General features: G+C 41.5%; 2 protein-coding genes across 11 annotated transcripts in view; one reads left to right on the top strand and one right to left on the bottom strand.

Moving 5' to 3' along the window:
• Slc17a1 (solute carrier family 17 member 1) overlaps nt 1–5,446 on the top strand; it is a 34,773-nt gene extending 29,327 nt beyond the window's left edge. For 2 of the 6 annotated variants that reach the window (XR_015640625.1, XR_015640626.1), the window contains exons 13-14: nt 796–1,079; nt 1,200–5,446. The gene's annotated coding sequence lies outside the window, so the exon portion shown is untranslated. Of the gene's footprint in view, nt 1–641; nt 1,080–1,199 lie in introns of those variants that run through there. The other 4 variants (XM_087589732.1, XM_087589733.1, XR_015640627.1 and 1 more) reach the window with 3 other exon arrangements.
• On the bottom strand, nt 4,354–21,551 carry Slc17a4 (solute carrier family 17, member 4). Of its 5 annotated transcripts, XM_087591465.1 has the most exons (12): nt 21,450–21,551; nt 15,447–15,573; nt 13,143–13,342; nt 11,897–12,130; nt 11,724–11,811; nt 11,185–11,271; nt 9,741–9,859; nt 9,466–9,627; nt 8,413–8,545; nt 8,192–8,339; nt 6,950–7,040; nt 4,354–5,445 (listed from the first exon to the last, which is right to left on the bottom strand). In XM_087591465.1, the coding sequence occupies exons 2-12, from the start codon at nt 15,535–15,537 to the stop codon at nt 5,311–5,313; spliced, it is 1,488 nt and encodes a 495-aa protein (XP_087447591.1). In that variant the 5' UTR covers nt 15,538–15,573; nt 21,450–21,551; the 3' UTR covers nt 4,354–5,310.
• Between the last annotated feature and the right edge of the window lie 456 nt (nt 21,552–22,007).

The raw sequence follows: 22,007 nt of genomic DNA, 5'->3' as shown, positions 1-22,007 counted from the left end.
AAAACAAAATAGAATAATGTGTGCTTTCTCCACTGTTGCTCCAGTTAGGGCCCTGTGTGTACACTCTGGTTTTGCATCTTGGCTGCAACCTCTTCCCAGGTTCTGGAGAGGATGCATGAAGTCAGAGTTGCTGGTATAAATGCCTACTAACAGGCAAATAGCAGGGTCACCCTAGGCTGTCAGATGGCAACCCCCCAATCCCTACAGGTGGCAGTTGGTTCTCGAAAATGGCAGATGGTGTTTCAGTGCAGGGACACAGAAGTTGGAGTGTGTGATTGGTTGAGAATCACCAAGAAGGGCTTTATTTTCATTTTCTTGATAACAAATTAGCTTATTAAGAGCTGAAATTTGGGAACAGAGAGAATGTACCTATTATTACTATAAATGCAAGGTGCTGTTTTTGAAAGCAGCATACTACAGGTATGCCAACTCTGATGGTCATAGTAGGTTTTTAATTTGTTTGTTTTATTTTCAGGATGCAGCCTCAACACACAGTACTGAGTGTTCTCGTGCCCTTGAGAGTGGACCTACAAAAGGCTGTAGCTGCTCAGATATTCTCACATACATTTCCCAGGGCAGAGCAGGGCAGAGGAAGGTGGCATGTGAGCACCTGGCAGTCATGTTTATTTTTATGTCCACAGGGAAGTCATGTGAAAATGGCCTTGATGACCTCTCACTGATGACTTGAGAAAGATCTTTTAGCCTACACAAATGTCTTTGAAGTGTTGGAGCACTCTCTGGGTGCAAGGACTCTCCAGTGACATCTCTGTCTTTTGTTTCCTTTTTCTACAAAAGTTAGTAGAAGAGTGAGCACCTGAGAAGCATGAGGTCAGCATCCATATTGAAAGGAAGAGGATTCTGTGTGGGACTGCAGTCATGGGAGTCATGAACACCTGAAGACCGGTAGCCTGAAGCTTTTAAGGGAGTCATTGCCTCCCACTTTAGTCTGAGTGATTCTTTTGCACTGTGTATTGTGTGTAACAAGTTATACTTCTGACTTTAAAGAGGAATCTGTCTGTCTTCCTATGATCCAATAAACAAACATAAGCCAAAACTTTACTCCACTACTTTATGAAAAGGTTTGTGGTTTGGTTCATTTTTTCCATTTACTTTTTTAGAAATAATTTTCAACATTTACTTCTCTTTGTTGTAAATATGAGAACCATTTGACAAATCTCAAATTATTTTTATTCTTTCAGGATGGTCCATTTGGAAAGAAAATATAAAAAAAATTGTTTTCCTCTTCAATGGGCTCAGGGAGAAACTCAAACTTGTTATATGCAGAACCCGAAGATGATTGATTAGCAAACAAAAAATAGGGATTGACAAGGTCAATCAGTCAAGAATATTAACTGTTCTTCCAAGGACCTAGGTTTGATTCCCAGCAAGTACATGGCAACTAACAACCATCATCCGTCTTCTGGCCCTTATGGGCACTGCAAACACATGGTGTCTAGGCATGCATGCAGGCAAAAGCCTTGTATGCATAAAATAAAAATAGGCAAATTTCAAAAACGAAAAAAGAAAAACAACAACAAAAGAAATGCGAGAGTCTTGGGAGGAAAAAGGATGGATTAATGAAGAACTTGGATAGCAAACTCTGGACCTTAATGAGACTTGGGTCAATTCCAGGATTGCCAAAGAAAGTGATGGTGTCACACCTAAGTTCCTGACACCATAAGAAGAGTCTGTAGGCTCTGGAATCAAGGCGTATAAATTTGGGGCAAAATTTGTAGTATACATGTTGGGGACCAGCTGTGGCTCTGATGTACTGCTTTCTCCCTTATGATGTCCTGGAGCCCCTACACCCAGGCTGGAAGGATGAAGTGGAGTCTGGAACTGGTGAGGTTTGCAGGATCCTGGTCCATCTGGGAGTGAGTGCTGGTGAGGAAAAGGGCTTCTCCGAGGATTTTAAGGAAACAGCTCTCTTAAACTATCTTTGTGCACATATCTTTATTCAGGTTGGGCTTATATGCATGTACTTTATTCAGGGTGGACCGAGCTAGATATGAAACTTGGAGAGTGGAAAGGAGTTTTCAGGGATTGTAAAATCATTGGTTAGAATTTAAAGTACTGGGACTCCCTCATTTGCATGGAGAGGCATGGAGAATCCTAGGTGCTTGCTGGGTGCCTTCTTATCCAAGAAAGAGAAGTTGAACTTCTAGGTCTGCCAAGGACTATTTGACCATCCCCAGGGAGAGGGTATGGGGGGGGGGGTTGGGCTCACCAGACAAGGCCAGAGAAAAGAAGCCCTGCTGATAAAGAGAGTATTCCATTTTGCATGTAGCTCAAAGAAGTTATTGGAACATGGTAGACTGGAATCTTAATTACCAGGGTTTCCACAAAATTGGTTCCGCTTTCTCTTGTCCTTATTAGCTTTAACTGTGAACTTGACACAGCCTAGAGCCACCTGCAAAGGGAGTCCCAATTTAAGTATTGATCAAATTAGATTGGCCTATGACATGTCCATGGGGCATTGATTGATTTTTAACTGGTGCAAGAGAGTCCAGCCCATTGTGGTCAGCACCACCCAGAAGCAGATAGTCCTGAGCTATATAAGAAAGCTATCAAAATTTGAGACTGTAAACTAGTCAGCAAGCATGAGCCTTCAACCAAACTAGCAAGAGGCATTTCTCTGTGGATTCTGCTTCATATCCCTGCTTGAGTTTCTGCCCTGACTCCCCTCAATGATGGGCTATAACCTAGAAGTGTAAGCTTGCTTGGTCATGGTATTTGTCACAGGAACAGGGAAGAAACTAGGACTCTTTCCCATTCCCTTTGTCTCCCTAGCTGGTCTTCTATACCACCCCAGAACTTCTCCAATAAAAGACTCATCAAACGTTTATCAGTATTTACTGTAAACAGAATCTCACACTTTGCTAAGGATATCTCAAATAATGCATGCCCTGGCTTCTGAAACTTTCTGGGTTTATATTCAGGCTGGGTAATGGGCCAGAAGAGGAAGAATATGGGTGTTCCAGGGGTTGTAGGGAGGCAAAAACCTTGGCCGGCCACCTGCAGGGCATGTCTTTCCTGTCATTTTTCTGTCTAATAAGAACCGTGTAGCTTTTGTCTTACCCACAAACCACCTCTGTACTTTCAAGTAGAAAAAAAAAAAAGATACTGAGAATGAAACCCATCATAGACTTTTCACTAGCAAATATGGATGCGACCTTGGCAAGGCCTCCCTCATTCATTCCATTCTCCTTACCTTCCTAGGGAGGCTTTGGGTCACACCATTCCTTCCTCAGCCTTTTCCCAGGAACTTTGCATTCATGCTTGGTGCTTTCGCTTCTACCACTCATTTCTCAACGAGCTCTGCCTCGTGGTTGAAGACAAGCTTGCCCCACACTGTGTCCAATCTCATACCCTCTCACCTTTCTCCCACCCACTCTTTTGCCTCCAAAGTCTCAGGAGTGAACTCCCTTCTTCTCACTCTTCTTTCTCCCTGTCCATTAGTCAGATCTCTGCAGACTGGTGCCATATTGACTATTCACTCTTCATAATTTATTTTTTCTGGGTCTCCATCTTAATGCTAATCTCTTGGTTTTACTTCTATACTTTTCTTCCTCCCTCCCTTTTCCTTCTATCCTTTCCCACACCTCCTTCCCTCTTTTTCTCTAAACACCCTCTATCTGACCATTAAACACTGGAAATCTTGAAGGATTAGTCACAGGCTTTCTCTGTTTACCGTCTACCCAGGCACTCTCATTCATATTGAAAATGTCAATTATGACCTATGTTTAAATTATTTCCAAATTCATAGCTAGACCCCAGATGTCACATCCAAACCTTGTGCCCATGTTCCTATTTGTGGTCTTCATTGATTATATTACTATCATTGTGACGAGCATCCCAATTGTTCTAATAACAAACCAAACCAAAATGTAACTGTTGCTATAGTCATTATCTATGCTCTCATAGAGTATTAATGTAGCCAGGCTATTCCCTTGCTTATTTCCCCACCTCCACCATTCCCTGGATTGCACTGGAACCCCCTACCCAACTTTCTTATGCAGTTTAAGAGAGCTGTTTCCTTAAAATCCTCGGAGAAGGCCTTTTCCTCACCAGCACTCACTCCCAATCAGAACCCAACTATGTCCCTTTCCATTAAAATACCTCCACTGATTTCAATGTAAAGACCAATACTCTTTCTTCACTGGGTCCACAATGCCGTGTGTTCTTGACTTGTGATAGCAAACTGCTACAAGCTATTCACAATTGTGATGTCTGCCATGTCACTATACAGACTAATATATTCATTAATATTCATTTAGTGTTTGAGCACTTGGGCTCTCTTTTGTTGTTCCTGTGTCACCCGTGGGGATTCTTAATGAAAAGAGACATTTGAAATGAAGTGAAGCAAGCACGGGTCTCACATCCATTTTTAAGAGACATTCTACATCAAATGAAGCCCACTGACAGTGACTGAGATCATAAGAGTCAGAGAAACAGGCAAAGGGCATCCATGATGAGACTGATGCTGCAAAGCAGTGCATGAGATCAGAGACACACAAGGCCATTCTACTCACTAAGACTAAGACATAAGGGATTTGCATGGACCTACATACAGATACATACAGATGAGACACCCAGGTTAAAGTGGTCAGAAAGAAGGAAGCTGTTGGTGGAAGAGTGGCCTCCGGAAAGTGCCTGGGTGGTGTTCATATTGCAGAGGTGGTTTTGCTCCAAAGCCGAGATCCACATACAGAAAGCTGTCTGCAATGGCTGCATTCTACTACCCTTCTTATAGCAGTTGGAGAACGTCCATACCTTTTTGCATGATAGATTAATTCTTCATTGCTCTTTATCCTGGCTGTTTTCAGTTAGACGTCCTACACACACCAAGAGCTACAGTGGCTCTAACCCCTTCACTTGGCATGAGTGGTCCCTTGCCACAGAATTTCGGCTCACAGACATCCTGTTTTCCGGCTGTCAGTTCTCTTCGCTGACAGCTCACAGAGTACCATTCTCCTGCGGTTCCAACTCATTACTCCTGTACTTCTGGCTTCCTCTTTAGCTTTCATGGCAAACTGTCCTCCCATCCCTGATGCTTTTACCATGGCAACAGGGGAAAGTATAAAGGATTTGTAGAACCTCAGACACACCTGTGATTTCAGGAGCACACAGTTATAAATAACCAGACTTTTCTTTCCTTTATGAAGCCTCCAGGTATGGAAAAAAATACATTTAATATCGGATAGTCGGGGTCTCTTAAATGATCCTGGAAATGAAGCCTCTTCCAGTTGTAAGGTTTTAGTTGTCCAGTAGGCACAAAAACAGGCCTTTTTTACAAATTACTAACTTTGCTCAGAGATGGGTGAATGTTGGTTCCTTAGCCCAGTCCTGTACCTCTGCTCTGCCGAAGATGAGGTAGAAGAGCAGGCCGACTACATCAATAGCAGCTGCAAGTAAGAAGACATTTCTCCAGCCAAACTCTGAATCCTGGAGGCAGGAAACTCCCTGTTAGTAATGGTGGCTTATGTCTTATCCCATGGTTCAGAACAGTTGTGGTTCTATGCCTCGATGCTTCTTCTTCTAACTCAGCCTTCATGGCTCCTATATTGCTCCGGGAACAGACTGCTGCCTGTCCCACACCAGGCCCGCATACCTCCTCTTCCCTCGGCAAGAAGGCACTTTCCATCATTGGGGTCATTTCCTCACTTTTTTTTCCCAGTACTTGCTTAATGTCACCTTTTCAAAGATTCCTCGTGTACCACACAATAAAAAATCAGACATGTTTCCTACTCTCTTCTTTCAGAATAATATGTCTATAATTCACTTTAGTTTTCTGTCAATTTCTTTTTTCAATATAGATTTCATGGGGTATGGCTGGGAGACTTTTGTGTGTTTGTTTGCTAAAACAATTGGCTTAGTACATGCTAATATTTAATAGTTTGTTGAATGAATGAATGAATTGATCAGTCAGTCAAGTGACAAGAGAAACAAGGTCTATATGAGAATTACCTTTTAACCAATCCCTAATAGTGTGCTTTCAGAGACTAGAAAGGAATGGAAGCTTCGAGAGCAAGAGGGGACTTGATTTCATTAAAACAAAAATCCTTTCTTTGTTAATCTCCTGTCTTTTCTCTGAGTTGTTGACACACCATCATGGATAAGTTAAAAATGAGATTTTCATAAATGTCACAGACATTGTTTCTCATGTAAAGTTTATGTTTATATAATCCTTAGGCAATGTTCAAGTCATTGGGTTTAATTATTTGTTTATTTTTACCTTCTCATCTTTCAGGGATTTGTTTGTGAGACAGACTCTGACAATGTGACCAAACTGGCCTCACAAGTGCTGGGATTATAAGCGTGCACCACCTTGCCTTGTATATTGTAACTATGTCAAAGTGCTCCTTCCAGATGGAAGGCTTCAGACTGAAAAAGCAGCATCCCAGCACCAGGCTCCCAGGAGCTTCTGAGATGTTTCATGAATGGCAGAGCGAATACTTGGGAACATAGGCGTGGGGAGCTTTTTAGTCTGCCATTCATTAAACAGTTTGCACATCAATTTCCAAAGACTTGTTAGCTTCCTAGATAGAAAAACTACTCCATCCTTGTTTGCCTAGAGCATTCAAGATATTAGCACTGAGAAGCTGTCAGAAATCCTGAGGCCCCTCAGTTTGAGGAAACCACGATAGATGATCAGATGACACTGAAGGAGAAGTGACATGAATATTACTGAGAACCCTGCATTTTAACATGAGATGCTCACCTTATATAAATTCACAAACCATAAACTCACTACACTGAGTGTTTGCTCACACACCAACCCCATGCAATATGGAATTCTCCTACATAAATTGAGCTGGGAATGAAGGTATGCTGGGAACTCTAGACTCATGAGTTTTGAGGATTTTTTCTCATTGAGCCTTAGACTGGCTTCTACTAACTACCACCATCAGTTACTTTTATTAATATTCCTTACAACATTTGGACTTACCTGACTGATGAAAAATCCAGCAACAGTAGGAGCTATGCCTCCAGCTAAGTAAGAAAAGACTTGCAATAGTCCTTTGAGAAAGCCAGCATACCTGGGAAATGGGTAGCCACATGTAAGCCAAGGTTGCCCTATCGTATCTCTATGTTTGTCTCTTTGGATTCTTAGGGTGGTGTACATTAAACCTGAACAAAATATGCTATCATTAGATTCTTATAATCCTGTGCTACAGGCTCAGCCTTTCAGGGGCTAGCCTATGCTAACATGTCACCTTCTTGGTTCTTATTATTGACACCAACCTTGTAGCCCAGTCTAGGGATGCAAAAGTCTCCTCCTTATTGATTAAAGAACTTTATGTAACAAGATGCTTATCCTCTGAGACCAGCCTATTTCCCACATGTCTCAGTGACCCATTGTGTCCTGTGTATGTCCTGTTGCCTGAATTAGGCTCTGGGAGTTTTATGTCTGGTCTCGGTTCTTTCTGGCATGGCTTGCACCAGGCATAATGATTTTTTCCCCTGGTAATGTTTCTTTTTCCATTGTTTTTTTGGTAGCTATATATGTATTCACATATGTGCTAGTATGCATGCATATATGTGTAGTGCACATGGAAACCAGAAGGCAATTTTGGATGTCATTCTTCTGGTGTCAGCCATACGTCTTTTAGAAGTAGTGTCTCTCGCTAGCCTGGAAATTGCCCCGTAGCTAGACGGGCTGCAAGCAAACCACAGGGCTCTCTGCCTATTTGAGTGCCTTCACAGTACTGATATTACAAGCACACACCACTACCCCCGGCTTATCTTATTTTATGTTATCTTATCATCTTGTAATGTGGGTTCTAGGGATGTAACTCAACTGCCCATGCTTACCTGGCAAGCATTTACTGACTGAGACATCCCTTCCAACCCTGTTTTCCCTTCATTTAATTCTCACATAGACCTTCATGATGGGATTTCTTGAGACCTTTCAGTGGCCAATCTGCTGCATTCCTTGGCAGAGACTGACATGTGACATGTGAAGTGTTTTCAGGGCCACAGACTGCTCTTGAATCAGCTAGGATCAGCTCTATTTACAATGGCCGATAGCCAGGGTCCCTTCCAGGAATGATGGAGATGTAGCACTGATGTTATGACCCCCTGTGACCTGACGCATACACTACTCTTTAGCTTTGCATCAGAGCAAGGGTAGGTAGGGTTCCTGCACCTGAACTGAACTTCTATGAGGATGAAGCAAAAGGGTCCTTACCGTGGAGCTATATCCAAGAAGTTAATGAGGGCTCCTGAATCACAGAGGCTGGCAAAGACAGAAGATAGTACCAAGAAGGCCATTGTAGTGCTGAGGCTGGAGCTGACCCAAGGTAGGGGCACAAGGATCCCGGATGAGACAAGGACCCCTGCAGCAGAACAAAAGACATTAAGAAGTGACTGTTGAGCTCCCACAAGCACAGTAGCCAGCAGGGCCCTTACCTAGGGCAGTGAAGAGCTTCCTGATGGTTACAAGCCGGAGGATGTTCCTGGAGAGGAGAAAATCTGCCAGTAGACCCCCAAGAATAATGCAGACACAGCCGAACATGAATGGCAGGGCAGACAGGATTCCACTCTGGAGATTGGAGACAGGTAAATACAAGTGTCCTCAGTACTTCCCCATCTTGAACCTGACTGAACCTGATGGATGGATGGTCCATGTCTGTGGCTTTGCATTATATACATACCACTTTCAATGTAAATTAAGTCTTTGTTACTTCAGTTTTAATTTTAATTTAATTCTTTACAAAAAATATGCACATAACTCAATCGTGGTCTTCATTTTTTTTTTGACAGAAGCTCCCACTATGTGGCCCTAGCTGACCCAAGATTTACTATATAGAGGAGGTTGGCTCAAACTCACACATCATATTCTATACCCTTTGGCTTCCGAGTGCTGAGATTAAAGGCATATACCACCATATCTGGTTTCATTAATTTTTAATAAAAGAAAATGACAAATGCTCTCTTCATATATAAAGATCACTTAGAAATTGTTATTTTAAACATTATGAGCTATGCTTAATGGTAGATACCTGTAATCCCCACAGTAGGGGAGGTAGAGGGAAGAAGATCTATATTCTGAGGCTAGCCTCAGCTACATAGTGAATTCCACACACACCTAGGCTACTTAGTGAAAGTCTATCTCAGGAAAAAAAATCAAGATGAGAAAAGCAAAATCTAATAACATCTTTGCAATAGAATTTATTAGTCATTTTAAAATTTTAATGTTGCTGATAGAGCATCTTGATATAAATGTTGACTTCATTAAGTATAAACTTTTGCATAAGACTTTTAAAGACTTTTTAAGATTTTTAAAAGTATGACCTGATTGGAACCATATCTCTGCCCAAGTGCCAAGTGGACCACCCTGAGGTCAATGTGAATCCAAGTTACCTGCATTTCTTAGGATCCTGGCCTAATCCCTCATCCTGTGGGCATGAGTGAGATCATATCGAGAAATGCAATAGCCAGGTCAATTTTCTTTGTACTCACATCTCGGAGATTTGCTTGAAGTACAGAGCTGATATATGTGGGTGTATATGCCATTATCGTGAATAATAGCCAGTATTCACAGAAATATGAAACCACAATGGCCCAAAGTGGGAGAGATTTCACCATGGCTTTAATGGGAAGAGACCAGCCCAGCGAGCAATCCTAAAGGACAAACCATAATTATTCCCTCCATCACAAGATAGGAGCTCTACTGCTGTACCCTGCCTCAGAGACACCCAGGGAGAGGGAAATGACATGGAAATTCCTTAGTGTACCTCTTGAGCCAGTGAACACATGATGTATCTCTTCTCACCAGTGCTGATAAAGGGATGATTCTGTGGGTCATCATATACGAGGGGGAACCAGAGCAGGCAACAGGCACAGCCAATTCCACCTAGGATAGAAGGCCCTTCTTTCAGTTTGATGATTACTATAGCTGGTAGATAACCAGCTATACCTTGCCCCAACCCTTGAATGGCTCTGTATAAGTGGAGGGTACTTCCTCAGCTCTTGACTTTAGTGTTGCTCATACAACTTGCGTTTGTTATGCCCTAGGGCAGCTGCCAGCTGAGGCATTAAGAGACACTGCCTTTGTTTATTGTCCTCTAGGGAGGAAGTGCTCCAATGAATCCATGGTCTATGGCAGATGAGAGAAACAGAGAATAGAGCCCCCCCACAGGTGTTCAATGGGACTTCAGGAAGAATAATAGCTGCTTCAAACCACTGAGTTCACAGAGGCTTTGAAACACATGTGCACACTGTTATACTGAGGATCCACACATGACTTTACACTTGGGTGTGCTTCCCCCTTCATGGCTAAGCACCAGATTACACTCCTCCTGCTGCTTGTGCTTTCCTTCTTCACTGAACCCTTTCCTGCCTTTCTTGTATCTTTCTTGTTTTATGTGCAATTGATTACTTAGGCCATTTCTATACATAGAATAACATTAATAAGCATCAAACAGAATTTATCTAATACATCGTTTGTTCAGCATTGGAGAACTCAGCATCATCAATACTGAGTAGCAATGTGGCCCATTAAACTTGACTGTCATCCCTCGGGTGTCATCCACCTGGTCTTTGGACACAGCATTTCCAAAGGACTTACCAAGGAGGATCAACTGGCTGGCAACAAGTGCAGGATCCTGCCTGTCTCTGCCTCCCCAATTACAGATGTGCACCTTGATGCCAAAATGTTTGATAAAGGTTCTGGGAATCAGACTCGGTTTCTTGTGCCTACATAGCAATCACTTTACCATATCTCTAGCTTAGAAAGGCATATATTGATGTCCTTAAAGTCTTAATGTTCTTCAGCTATATATTTAGACTACTGAAATTCATATTAGTTTCTTTTTTCAGGTTTGTTTTATGTATATGGGTGTTTTGTCTGCATATATGTATGTACACTTTTGGAGATCAGAGGAGGGCATTGGAAACTACCAAAATTTGAGTTACAGATGGTTTTGAGCGATCCTGTGGGGCTTTGAATTGAACCTGGGTCTTCTGCAAGAGCAGCAAGTACTCCTAACTGCTAAGCCATCTTTCCAGCTCCAAGAATATTAAATTTTAAATGCTCTTTTATCAGCAAGAGTTACACTTTGACTAATTTTGCACATTGCCAACTTCACATAAATGCTATCTATTAGGATATCGATAACCAGAGACACATTCATCTGCCGTAGAGAAACATTTTGAGACTTTATAAAGGAACAAACTCACCAAAGATGTAGAATATATAAGGCCATCCTAGGGCCTGGCAAAGAAGACCACCAGCAATAAGAACAAGGAACGTTCCAAGCATTGACCCTGAGCAAAAGACACAAGGACACTATGGGTAAGAGAGCTGGTCTTGGAAATCAGTATACTTCCTACAGAGTCGAGTGACAGTGACTTAGTATGGGCTTAGATCCAGACTACCACAATACAGAGCCTGCTCCCTCACTCAAGGACTGTATGATCTCAGACACGTATCAGTCTATTTGTGTCTTGGATCAATCTATTTGTGTCTTGGAATCTCTTCACTATGTACTTACTCCTTACATAGTTTATAAGGTCCCTGTGAGGGTAAAATAAATGAATGTATGCAAAAATACAAATATTTTTGGTGTATTATTAACATGTTGTTCTGACCACAAGTTCTTAAAAGCAAGGATTATGAAGTGAGGAATAACTACTATCCAGACATTCATTCTTACAACAGGCCATTGCTGAGTATCCTCTTGGACAGTACACATAAATGACATTAATATCCCAGTTACCTGATGCAGCGATGGTGATGAGCTGACTCCTTTCCAGTGGGGGAGCCCATTTGGCCCACATTGAGTACTGACCTGTTAACACCATAACCTAGGGGAAATTTTCCACTCTTAGAGCTATCAGATCCTTCTAGAACATAGTTTATGCCAGTTATACTTGGTAAAGATCTGGATACCTGAGACATGCCTTGGATGACCCGAAGGACAATTAGTAAGGCTACTCCAGCCTCAGCTGCCAGTGGAATGAAGAGAGTCAGGACGGAAGAAACTAACAAGCCCAAACCAACCACATACTTGGCTCCAAACACTCCAGCCACATAGCCAGTAGGGATTGGAGCTAAGAACGATCCATAGTTGAGAGAGCTGAGGAGGATTCCCTGGATCTCAGGTGTCCAGTCGTAAACAGGGGCCTAGGGAACAAAGGGGTTCTCACTGTTTGGATACACAGGTGACCCGTTTCATTCTATTTTTTTTCTTGAGACAGGTTCTCAGCAGCCCAGGCTGCTCTTGATCCCTTAGTCCTTCTGCTCCCACCTCCAGAGTCCTGAGATTATAGCTGTGCCTCACACCTGGCTCAGCTGTGACTGTTCATAGTGAGACACAAAATTCACTTGAGACACAGAAAGCAATTCGAAGATCATTTTAACCTCTCTTCAATTCTTCCAGTCCACTAGTTTCATAAGGAAAAAAAAGACCTAAAGATATGAACATCATGTTCTTTCTTATCACGCTGACTCAAGGAACTGACCAATTAAAATAAGGGAGTCCATGATGCATTCATCATATGTGGTGATACATGTATGGAATCCCAGCACTCAGGAGCCTGAAGCAGGAGGATAATGAATTTGAAAATGGTCATAGAAAAAAATACCATCTCAGAAGGGCGAACCACACACACACACACACACACACACACACACACATATATATGTATATATACATACAGATATATGTATGCATACATATATGTATGTGTGTATACATGCACACACATATGAATATTTATATATCATATACATGTACATATAGGGTCTATATGAACTATACCTTATATGTTAAACATAGATACATATATATTGTGCATATTATAGATAGATACAGATGGAAGGAAAAGCTCATAAGAAAGAAACAAAGCTGAAATATTGAGCGTTATGTGGAAGAGAAAAGAAGACATAATCTGTGAAGCTGGTTTTGTGGTTCTATAAGGTTTTTTGCATCCTTATAGAAGAAGAATTTAATTTTACGGAGTGCTTTACCATGCTTTGTTCTGACTTAGTCATGGTTTCATTCACAGACACTAAGCAGAGATAAAAATTTCCTCAGGTATGCATTTATGTTCTCATGCTAAAGGAATTTCATTTCCTCATAAGATGGCCCTTGAACCAAAGAAACAGTTCAGAATCTCACAAAACAAGCCACTACCTTAGATTCCTGTAGTGTTTCATTCCAGAAATCTTGGGAGTCAGTGGTAGGCCTTTCTATGGAAGCGTTGGCATGGCTGGATGCTGCTGTGGTGTTCACCATAGCTGTTATGGCGATGCTCAGGTTCATTTGTTGGGTATAAACAGAAAAATTACAGAGATGCAAGATGAAAGCCAAACCATGGCGCAGTGAGCAGCAGCCTAGGGGAAGAAGTAACATTTATATGGTCAGCCTTCTTTCTTCCTGTACTAAGTCAGGAGGAGGCAGAACACTGGTGTCTCTGGAATCTCAGAAGTATAGGGAGACTGGACTCTGTTCTTTGGGAGGCTCCATTCTCCCAAGAGGGAGTGCTACTTCCCTCAGAAGAAGAGCCTTGAAGAATGTATGGAGAACCAGCCTCAGAGATGGGGTTTTCATGGCTCTAGGATGAGCCATCAAGGACAGGAACAGGTGTAAAACAAGAACTGTTAGGAAGCTGAGGTTGCTTGCATGCTCATGTGTGTGTGTGTGAGGTTATGCATGTTCGTGTGTTTGCTCAGGGGTGTTGAAAATGACTCTCAATTCCATGCTTAAGCAGCTGAGATTAGTGTAATTTATAACTAGCAATAGGATATTTAACTTGTTCATAATTTGAGTGGCAGGCTAGTGTTAGGTTGAAGATGTGTATCGTCTTCATCTTAACACTGTAATCTAGGCTTACGCAGAGCTTGCCTGTGTTCCAATCACTTTTGTGTGACCACAACTGAGAGGCAGAGAAATCCTGAGGTAACGTGGTGACCATGGTCAAACTCTGAGTTTACAGCTTCCTAGCTTCAGTCAGGGAGCAGATGAGATGGAATAGTTAGGACTGCACCCTTGTGTGTGGAGATTCACTTGTTAAATTACAAATATCACCTTTGGCCTAAGTCTAGGATCACTTTGAAAAGTCTCCTTCCTTCATCTGAAAAAGTTTACAATGGCATTTTGGTCATTGTTATTTTGACATCATAGTCCGTAAAACAGGATGACCAGGCTGTCCACTCCAGATTTCACCCATAGATCAAGTCTTTTCTCTGCCCCAACATGGAACTGAACTCATTAGTTAAGTCTCATCTAAGTTGTATCAAGTAGTTTGTGTTGCTTATGTAACTAAATTAATTTTACTATCCCTGTGTTCATTTATTTGTTGATACAGGGTGTTCTCAAACTCAAGACCCTACAACTTCAACCTTCCAAGTGTTGGGGCTACAGGTGTGACCATACCTGACAGTGCCTGTCATTTTCATGCTTCTTCTTCTCCTAGAGCTTTGATTAGATAGAGGATAGACAGACAGACATGTAATATATACATTTATGTATGGATCATGGGGAAAGACAATTTGTTTTACTGTTTGCAACATTGAAATCATCCTTTCATTTTGTTATAGTGAAGGGAGCACCTCTGCAAGATGAGAATTCACTGGAAACAATCCTTTATGTTGCATCTTGTGCATGTGACGTGCTCATCAACTACACTACACTATCTTACTCCTATGTTATTGCTCATGGGTTTTCACAGATGTCTTTTAATCTTGGAATCAGTCACCTGGATCTCTATCCCAAATGTTCTACTAACAGCAACTTTCAACAGTGTCCATGGCTTCTGTTTCACAAGGGTTGTACAAGAACCTTCCTGTAGGTGCTGTGAGGAGAGCTGAAGGGCTCCTGTGAATGCCTCATGATGGGCTCGATAACATTTGACTCTCCTTGCATCCTTGGAACAGTCTCCTCTTAGTCACAGGCTGCTTCAAATGACAAAACACTTTAGTAGAATCTTATTTAGCATGTGTAATTAAGAAGAATCTGTAGACACGTACATGTATATTATTCTGTCCTTGCCAGCTTTGTACAGAAAAGTTGTAAGTTTTCAATCTTGACAGTGACTTGAAACGATTTAGATAATAATAGAGTCCAGCCCTAGACAAAAAGCCAAAGGCTGGGCTTGGTTTCTTATCCAGACAGAGTCTGCTGGGACACTGGTTTGGGTTTGTTAGTCATTTGGTTTTTATAAATTGTTTTGTTTTTGCTTATTTACTTCTTTTGGAGTTGTTTTGGGTTTTTTGTTTCCACTTCCCAATAATGGTCACATGATTCTTACCTGGTCTGTGTGCCTTCAAGATTACCTGTGAGGAGTGAAATAGTTAAAAGTAAAACTGATTCATCATTATTTGGCACTGTTGGCTATTGGCAGCAGTGAGAAAGATGCTATCAATCAAGAAAAAGGAAGCTGGGATGATGAGTCTCCTATTTCTCTCATAACCAGAGTTCCATGTGTTCCATTTTTACCTTTCTTGAAGGATTGTTCTTGGGTCATGTTTAAATTGCTGTCATTGGGAATGCCTCCCTCTCTCGCCTTGAGGTCTGTTCCAGTAGACATTTTGACTTTCTCCTCCTTAGGGCCAGCATCTACTTACTAAAATAGAAACATGTGAGAGCAAATGTGGTCAGGAAAGCACCTTACATTTTATATGATGTAGTCCCCACCCTTGGCTCTATTAGTAACAAAATGTGAGGCCTTGGGAAAGATACAGTTATCCCAAGTCTTATTAGTTATTATCTTTGAATGGGGGAATCTAGCCTGAAATGCCTAGGTCAATTATGCATTTCTTTCTATGTCTCTGTTCTCTGTTTTAGACTTATGCTTGTAGCATCTGGACATGAAGTTTTAACTACTTATTTGAAATTTTATCTGAAAGATTCTAACAGATTAAATTTTCTGTGGTGGTGGAAACTGTCCCTTAAAAACACTAAGACCAGGTAAAATGTGGCAGACAACTGTCGATTTTGGCAATTGCTCCAAAGCGAGAGAGAGCTACCTCTGTGGCTGCAATGAAAAGTTCAGAGTCATGCACTCTTCTGTGACGTAGAGTGGGGCATAGAGACAGGGTCTATTTCTGTGGTACAGGTTTGCGGCCCAATGACTCTGAAGGACAAAAGCTGGTCCATGCCAGGAAGGAGATTATGAGGAAGATCCTAACACACATCCAGAAGTCCCAGAGACATGAAGAATCTCTGCTCACTGTGATACATGACCCTGTCTACACTATTTCCAACCTCTAATCTAAAAATAGGAACTCTGAAAATTCCTGGAGAACTGGGGCTTTGAATTTGCACCAGTTTTAGATTGAGGATTAAGAACTCTTGTTCCTCTAGTGAAAAACCAAGGATTGTAAGCTAGGTTCTTTGGTTAGACACAGACCACAGCCAATTACTACAGGTGAAATTCCACCTGATGTGAGCTTGTGGTTCAAAATGATAAATAGCCAGAGAAGCCCATCAAAGCTACATCCTCAGGCTTAATGCTCAGATGTAAATATACTAGATTCATAAAGGCATTACACAAACATGCTTAAAGTGATTAAAGACAGCCTAGAGAGATGGTATAGCAGTTAAATTCTCACAACAGGCCTGGTTTGGGTTTCAGAGTGCTGGAAGGGTCTATGAACACTACCAGAAGAAAAAAAGTGATCATCAACCTTACCCAGCTGTAAAGTCTTCAACTCCTGGCCAAGCAAATCATGCACTTTCTCTTATGCTAACACAACAAGACTAGGGCAGCTCAGAGAGAAAGAGATATTGATTTGAGCTTGCAATTCTATACTATTAGAATCCACAATGGTGGAGCAAAGGCATGACAGCAGGGGCAGGAAGCTGAGGGCTCACATCTTGACTTGCAAGCATCAGGTAGAGAGTGCAAACCGGAAGTGGAACATGGAGCCTTCCATAACATACTTTATCCAGAAAGTTTACACCTCTAACTGTACCCTCTAGGGAGCAGAGGAAGCCCAAATGAATGAGGTCCTGAATAAGTGTTGATTGTTGGCTTGGGCACAGCCATGACAAGGGCCAAGGCCTCAGATCCATGGGAAATTGACAAAGCTTTCTCCTTGTAAATGAGACTTGAAATCGGCAAAGTTTTCTTTCATCCAAGTACATGTTTATAAATGATTGATCAAATGTTTATAAAATCTAGCAACTGTACTTCCTCCTGAATGTTTATAGCCTGAAACTGTTCTCCTACAAAGACCTCCTATCAAGACTAGATAACTTCTTCCCCTGTGCTGTACATAACAAATATGCCAAGGTTATGGGCTACAAAAGAAGTAGGTACAGACACCCTACTGACACCCATCATTACCTGGCCCAAGTGCCTACCACATTTTCATTCCCTCAGGACCCTTAGTCAGAGTTGCAGAACCAAGCCACATGGAGCATATCTTTCCCCAACAGTACCACCAAGAAGTATTCAAATCCCTGAGAGCAGATCTTCTCACTCAAATCACACATGCCCACTGCAACAACATTGGCATAAATATCTTGTGTATAATTAACCACCTTCTGCATGTATTTAAGGCCTACCCTATTAGACAAAATTCATACCTGACACCATTACCAAGCCAAGAACTTGTAACTAGACAGGTCACATGCCTTTGAATGGACATATTACCAAACCAACTCCTAATTGCCTAATATACCCACAAATTAGTAAATCTTACAAGAAGTTCCTACTTGTAGTAAAACATAGATACACAATTGATGAAGGTGTGAAGAATAAGAGACTGCCGAATGCTAGGCCCTAAATAGGATATATGCATATGTATACACATATACGTGTATGTGTATATGTATACATATATAATCATATACACATTAGCAGGTGCAAAAAATGCTGGAGCAAAGACCCACATGTTCCATGCCAACCAGATATTATATATATATAGATAGATAGATAGATAGATAGATAGATAGATAGATATAGATATAGATATAGATATAGATATAGATATAGATATAGATATAGATATAGATATAGATATAGATGTCTATCATATCCACCTCCTTACAAGGGGCTCGTGGATTATTGTGGAAGAAGAAGTAGAAAGACATTTAAGAGCAAGAGGTGGTTAATGACAACAAGAAAACAATGCAGTGTTTCCACACATATGAACTCACAATGGTCATGGTAGCATGCACAGGACCTGACCAAGCTCAGCCACATTAAATCCCAAAGATAGGGGAGGTATGCACAAAGTCCCACTCCTACCTGAGGAACTACTGTCAATCAATACCAGCAGGGAAAGGGAGAAAGGAGACTCAAAGTTGAATATAGAGAAGTAGGAAGTGGATCTGAGAGAAGTTTGAGGAGGGATGTCTATGTTAGATGCGCACTATACAAAATTCTCAAAGAATTAATTTTTTAAAAAGTAAGCAAAGTTGTTAGGTAAAAATTAAGCTGTAGTAAACTAAACATTGAATAAGACAAACACACAAAGGCACACTTAACATATTTTATGTCTACATAAGTGAGCTAAAAGTTATGAAAGAAAAATTAAGATCCATTAATCTAATAGGTCTTGTTATCTCTCAAAGGGGAGAAAGACATGTAAAAATGGTCATACAGAAGTCTCGCTTCATTGCTGGTGTCTAATCAATGTTTGTGAAATATTGCTGTGATTAAAAATAATTTTTTAGAATCTCAGTGGTTAAAAACGCTGCTCTTTCAGAAGAGGACCTGAGTTCAAGGAGGCTCACAACCACCTGTTAATCCAGCACCAAGGTATCTGACACCTTCTTCTGACTTCCTCTGGTGTCTGTACTAGGGTTTTACACACACACACACACACACACACACACACACACACACACACACACACACTCCATAAACATAAATGAATAAAATTTAAAGCAATAGTAACAAAAATTCACCTAAAAAAAACCTCTGAATACAATATATAGGTATGGAAATTGTTCATTCTGCTGACACCCCAATGTGTATAAGTGTGTGCATGTGTTTACGTGTCTCTCTATATGTGTAATGGGACTCTTGTTTCCAGTTTGAATGCATACTGAGACGAAAATAGTACATGTTGATCCCTGCCTGAACTTGAAAGCAGCCATCTCAGAAGAAAGAGGCTACTGAACCAAACAAGCTCAGGGACACAAAATGGCTGAGACGGACAAGCAGGAGGAAAAATCCACCCTGACATTATAAAAGAAGAGAGGCAGGGCCAACACATACTGGCTACCTGCAAGGGGGCATTTATAGGGTTACACATATGTCCCATAGAGTTTGTTATGGGTGAGTGGTGGAGGCAGAAAGGCAGAGAGACAGAGAGAAGGTAACTGGTAAGTTCATGTGTCTTTGAATCAGAGGGTACAAGCTGTAACTCTGGTATGCATTTCAGAGAGGGAAAGTACCCACTGAAAGCTTGTGATGTCTTCACAATAGCAGGTGCAAAAGATGCTGGGGCAAAGACCTACATGTTCCAAGCCAACTAGATGTGGAAGACTTGAGAGAAATCAAAGTCACAACTTTCTAAAATATGCCCAAAAGCAGTGTCTAGAAGGTATCGTGTGACCACAGAGCACAAGCAGACTAAAAGATGCTCAGCTGCGGAGGAAAGAGTCAGAAGACACGAATCAGCCTGTTCATGGAAAGACCACTGAAGTCCTCAGAGGTTTATTCAAAAGATGCAGCAAGGTCAGTCCACCCAGTCAAACAGATACTGCCTGCTTCACACCACCCTCTATTGCCCTAGACCAGCCCTGGGAGAATTAGAAGCTTCAATTAGAATAAGAGGAGAGGACAGTAGCTGACAAAGAAAGGGAACGAGGGGTTACCCAAACAGTCTCTTCCTTCCACAGTCCAGCCTAGAATTGGGAGAGCTTTATTTTTAGATAAAGTTTGGATCATTGTGCTCTCTGTTGTATTAGGCCTGTTACCTAGGAGATTGGGATTATCTGGAGTATGAAAATGGCCATCTTACTATCTAATCATGAACACAGAAGTTGTGTACAGGTGAAGCAAAACCATTCTTCTTTCTAGGGAATACAAAATGTGTTCATATTAAAGATGTGTAGCATGGGTTGGGTTTGTGTTTCACTATGCAAGTGTTACCTAACATCCAAGCACAACACTACTAAAGCCTCAAGTGAACAGATACAGACAAGATTCTGGCTTATACCATCTGCAAGCCTGCATCAGAATTCAGAAATAAACTTAAAAAAAACTTTAAATCCAAAACCCACCACTGGCTGGCAGAATCAAGCCTGAACAATCTACTGGAAAACCTCAAATGATTTGTTGACTTTTGTTCATACTTTAGGGAGACTGGCTGAACAGAAGAGTCTACCACTCATGGAACTGAAGATGGAATTCAGGGCAGCTTTTTCCTTTCTAGTTTTGCAGACCATTCCAATGATGCAATGCCTCAGAGTTCACCGACCTCTGACTCGTTCACTGATCCAGTAAACATGTGTGCAATAAATGGGATACTTGCTTCTGCAGCTTTCTCCATCCAGCAGGACTGAAGGTCTGATCTCACTAGCCGCTCTGTATCTACTTAAACAGAAGAACTTACTCCTGATTATGGAGTCTCCTGAGTTTGTGAGGTAAGTGGGGTTTGTCAGTTAGAGGAAGAGGGTCAGGCAAGGCTGCTGAAGGGCAGGAAACATGACTATAGACCGAATGCAGGACACGTGCTCTGCTGAGTCACCGGGTACAATATAATAAGAAAAAAAAAAAAAAAGCAAGAATGGCCTACCTGGGAAGGAAGCAAAAGTGTACGGATAATAACGACTAAGGGGCTAATGCTGACTGAGATGATAGATGCTTTGTCTAGTCTAACACCCAGTCTGCTGGTGTCCCGTGGCTGTCTCTGAGCAGTCCTCTCACAGAAACATAAAAGGAAAAGAAAAAAGCACTCTGGACCACTGCATAAAGTCATACGGGGTTTTATTTGCTTTGGTCCCCCATTCTCCTGTGGACATTCCATGTTTACTCTGTTTGGGTTAATTTGATCTTTGAAGCCTGCTAAAAATGTTCTTTAAGACATGAGGGGTTTTTGTTTTGTTTTGTTCGCCTCAGTCTGTTTGGTTAGTCCTGTTTCTTCAAATTAGTGTATCTCACGAAAGCAAGTTAAATGCATGAGTGCTATGTGCAATTTTCTAGCATCAGTAACCCTCAGAAATGTAAGCCCTGAGTTTACAATTGCTGTTCCTTTCGAATTGCTTCAAACAGTATCCTCTCTCCCTTTCACCCTGTTTCCTCCCCTTTCTGTCCCCACCTACCCACTGCTGGCTTTTGTCTCCCTCCTTCATGTCTATCTCCCTCCCTCCCTCTTCTTCTGGAGTTTCTGAGGACCTCATTTGTTTTAGGAAAAGACAGCAGACTGTCTCACATATCAGAACCATCTCCCAAAATAAACCGTCTTGCGCACCATCTATAATCTCAACAGGAAAAGGTCCGTTCCCACACCATCAAACCACAGCAAGAACTTGAAAGCAAACCTGAGGAAGGCAGAGAGCTGAGTCCTGGCTGCAATCCTATCGGTTTCTCAGTTTTCTGCAGCTGTCTAACCCTTAGGAGTAAATTATTACTCAGGGCCTTTAGCCCTTTTCTTTCCAAATGGAGGATTTTATTGGCTCAGCCATTTAATTTTTAACTTTGTTTTATTATTTAATTGATGACATGACCAAGTTCCTTCAATCTTCCTCATACTTTAAGTTCATCTGAAGTCACATACATCTTCCCTGATTGTCTGTGTGTCCTGAAATCTTGCCTGCCTCATTTTTAAAGTTTATTTTTTATGTGATTATTTATGTGTTGGAGTGTGTGTGGGTGGAGTATCTACCTGTTGAGGTCAAAGGACAACTTTCAAGAGTTGGTTCTTCCCTTCTACCAGGTTGATCTCAAGGATACAATCCAAGTTGTCAAGCACAATGGCACAGATTTTTCCCTGCCGAGCTATCAGGTCAACTCTTTGAGCAGCTCACTGATGGCATCACTGTCTATGATCTCAGGTATTAGAGTCTTCATAGGATAGGGTTACATCTTGTCTCTTATGT

This window comes from Rattus norvegicus, chromosome 17, assembly GCF_021556685.1.
Source record: "Rattus norvegicus strain SHRSP/BbbUtx chromosome 17, alternate assembly SHRSP_T2T, whole genome shotgun sequence".
Lineage (NCBI taxonomy): Eukaryota > Metazoa > Chordata > Mammalia > Rodentia > Muridae > Rattus > Rattus norvegicus.
Note: the sequence above shows the minus strand (reverse complement) of the source record. Positions and strands in the feature narration are given on the sequence as shown.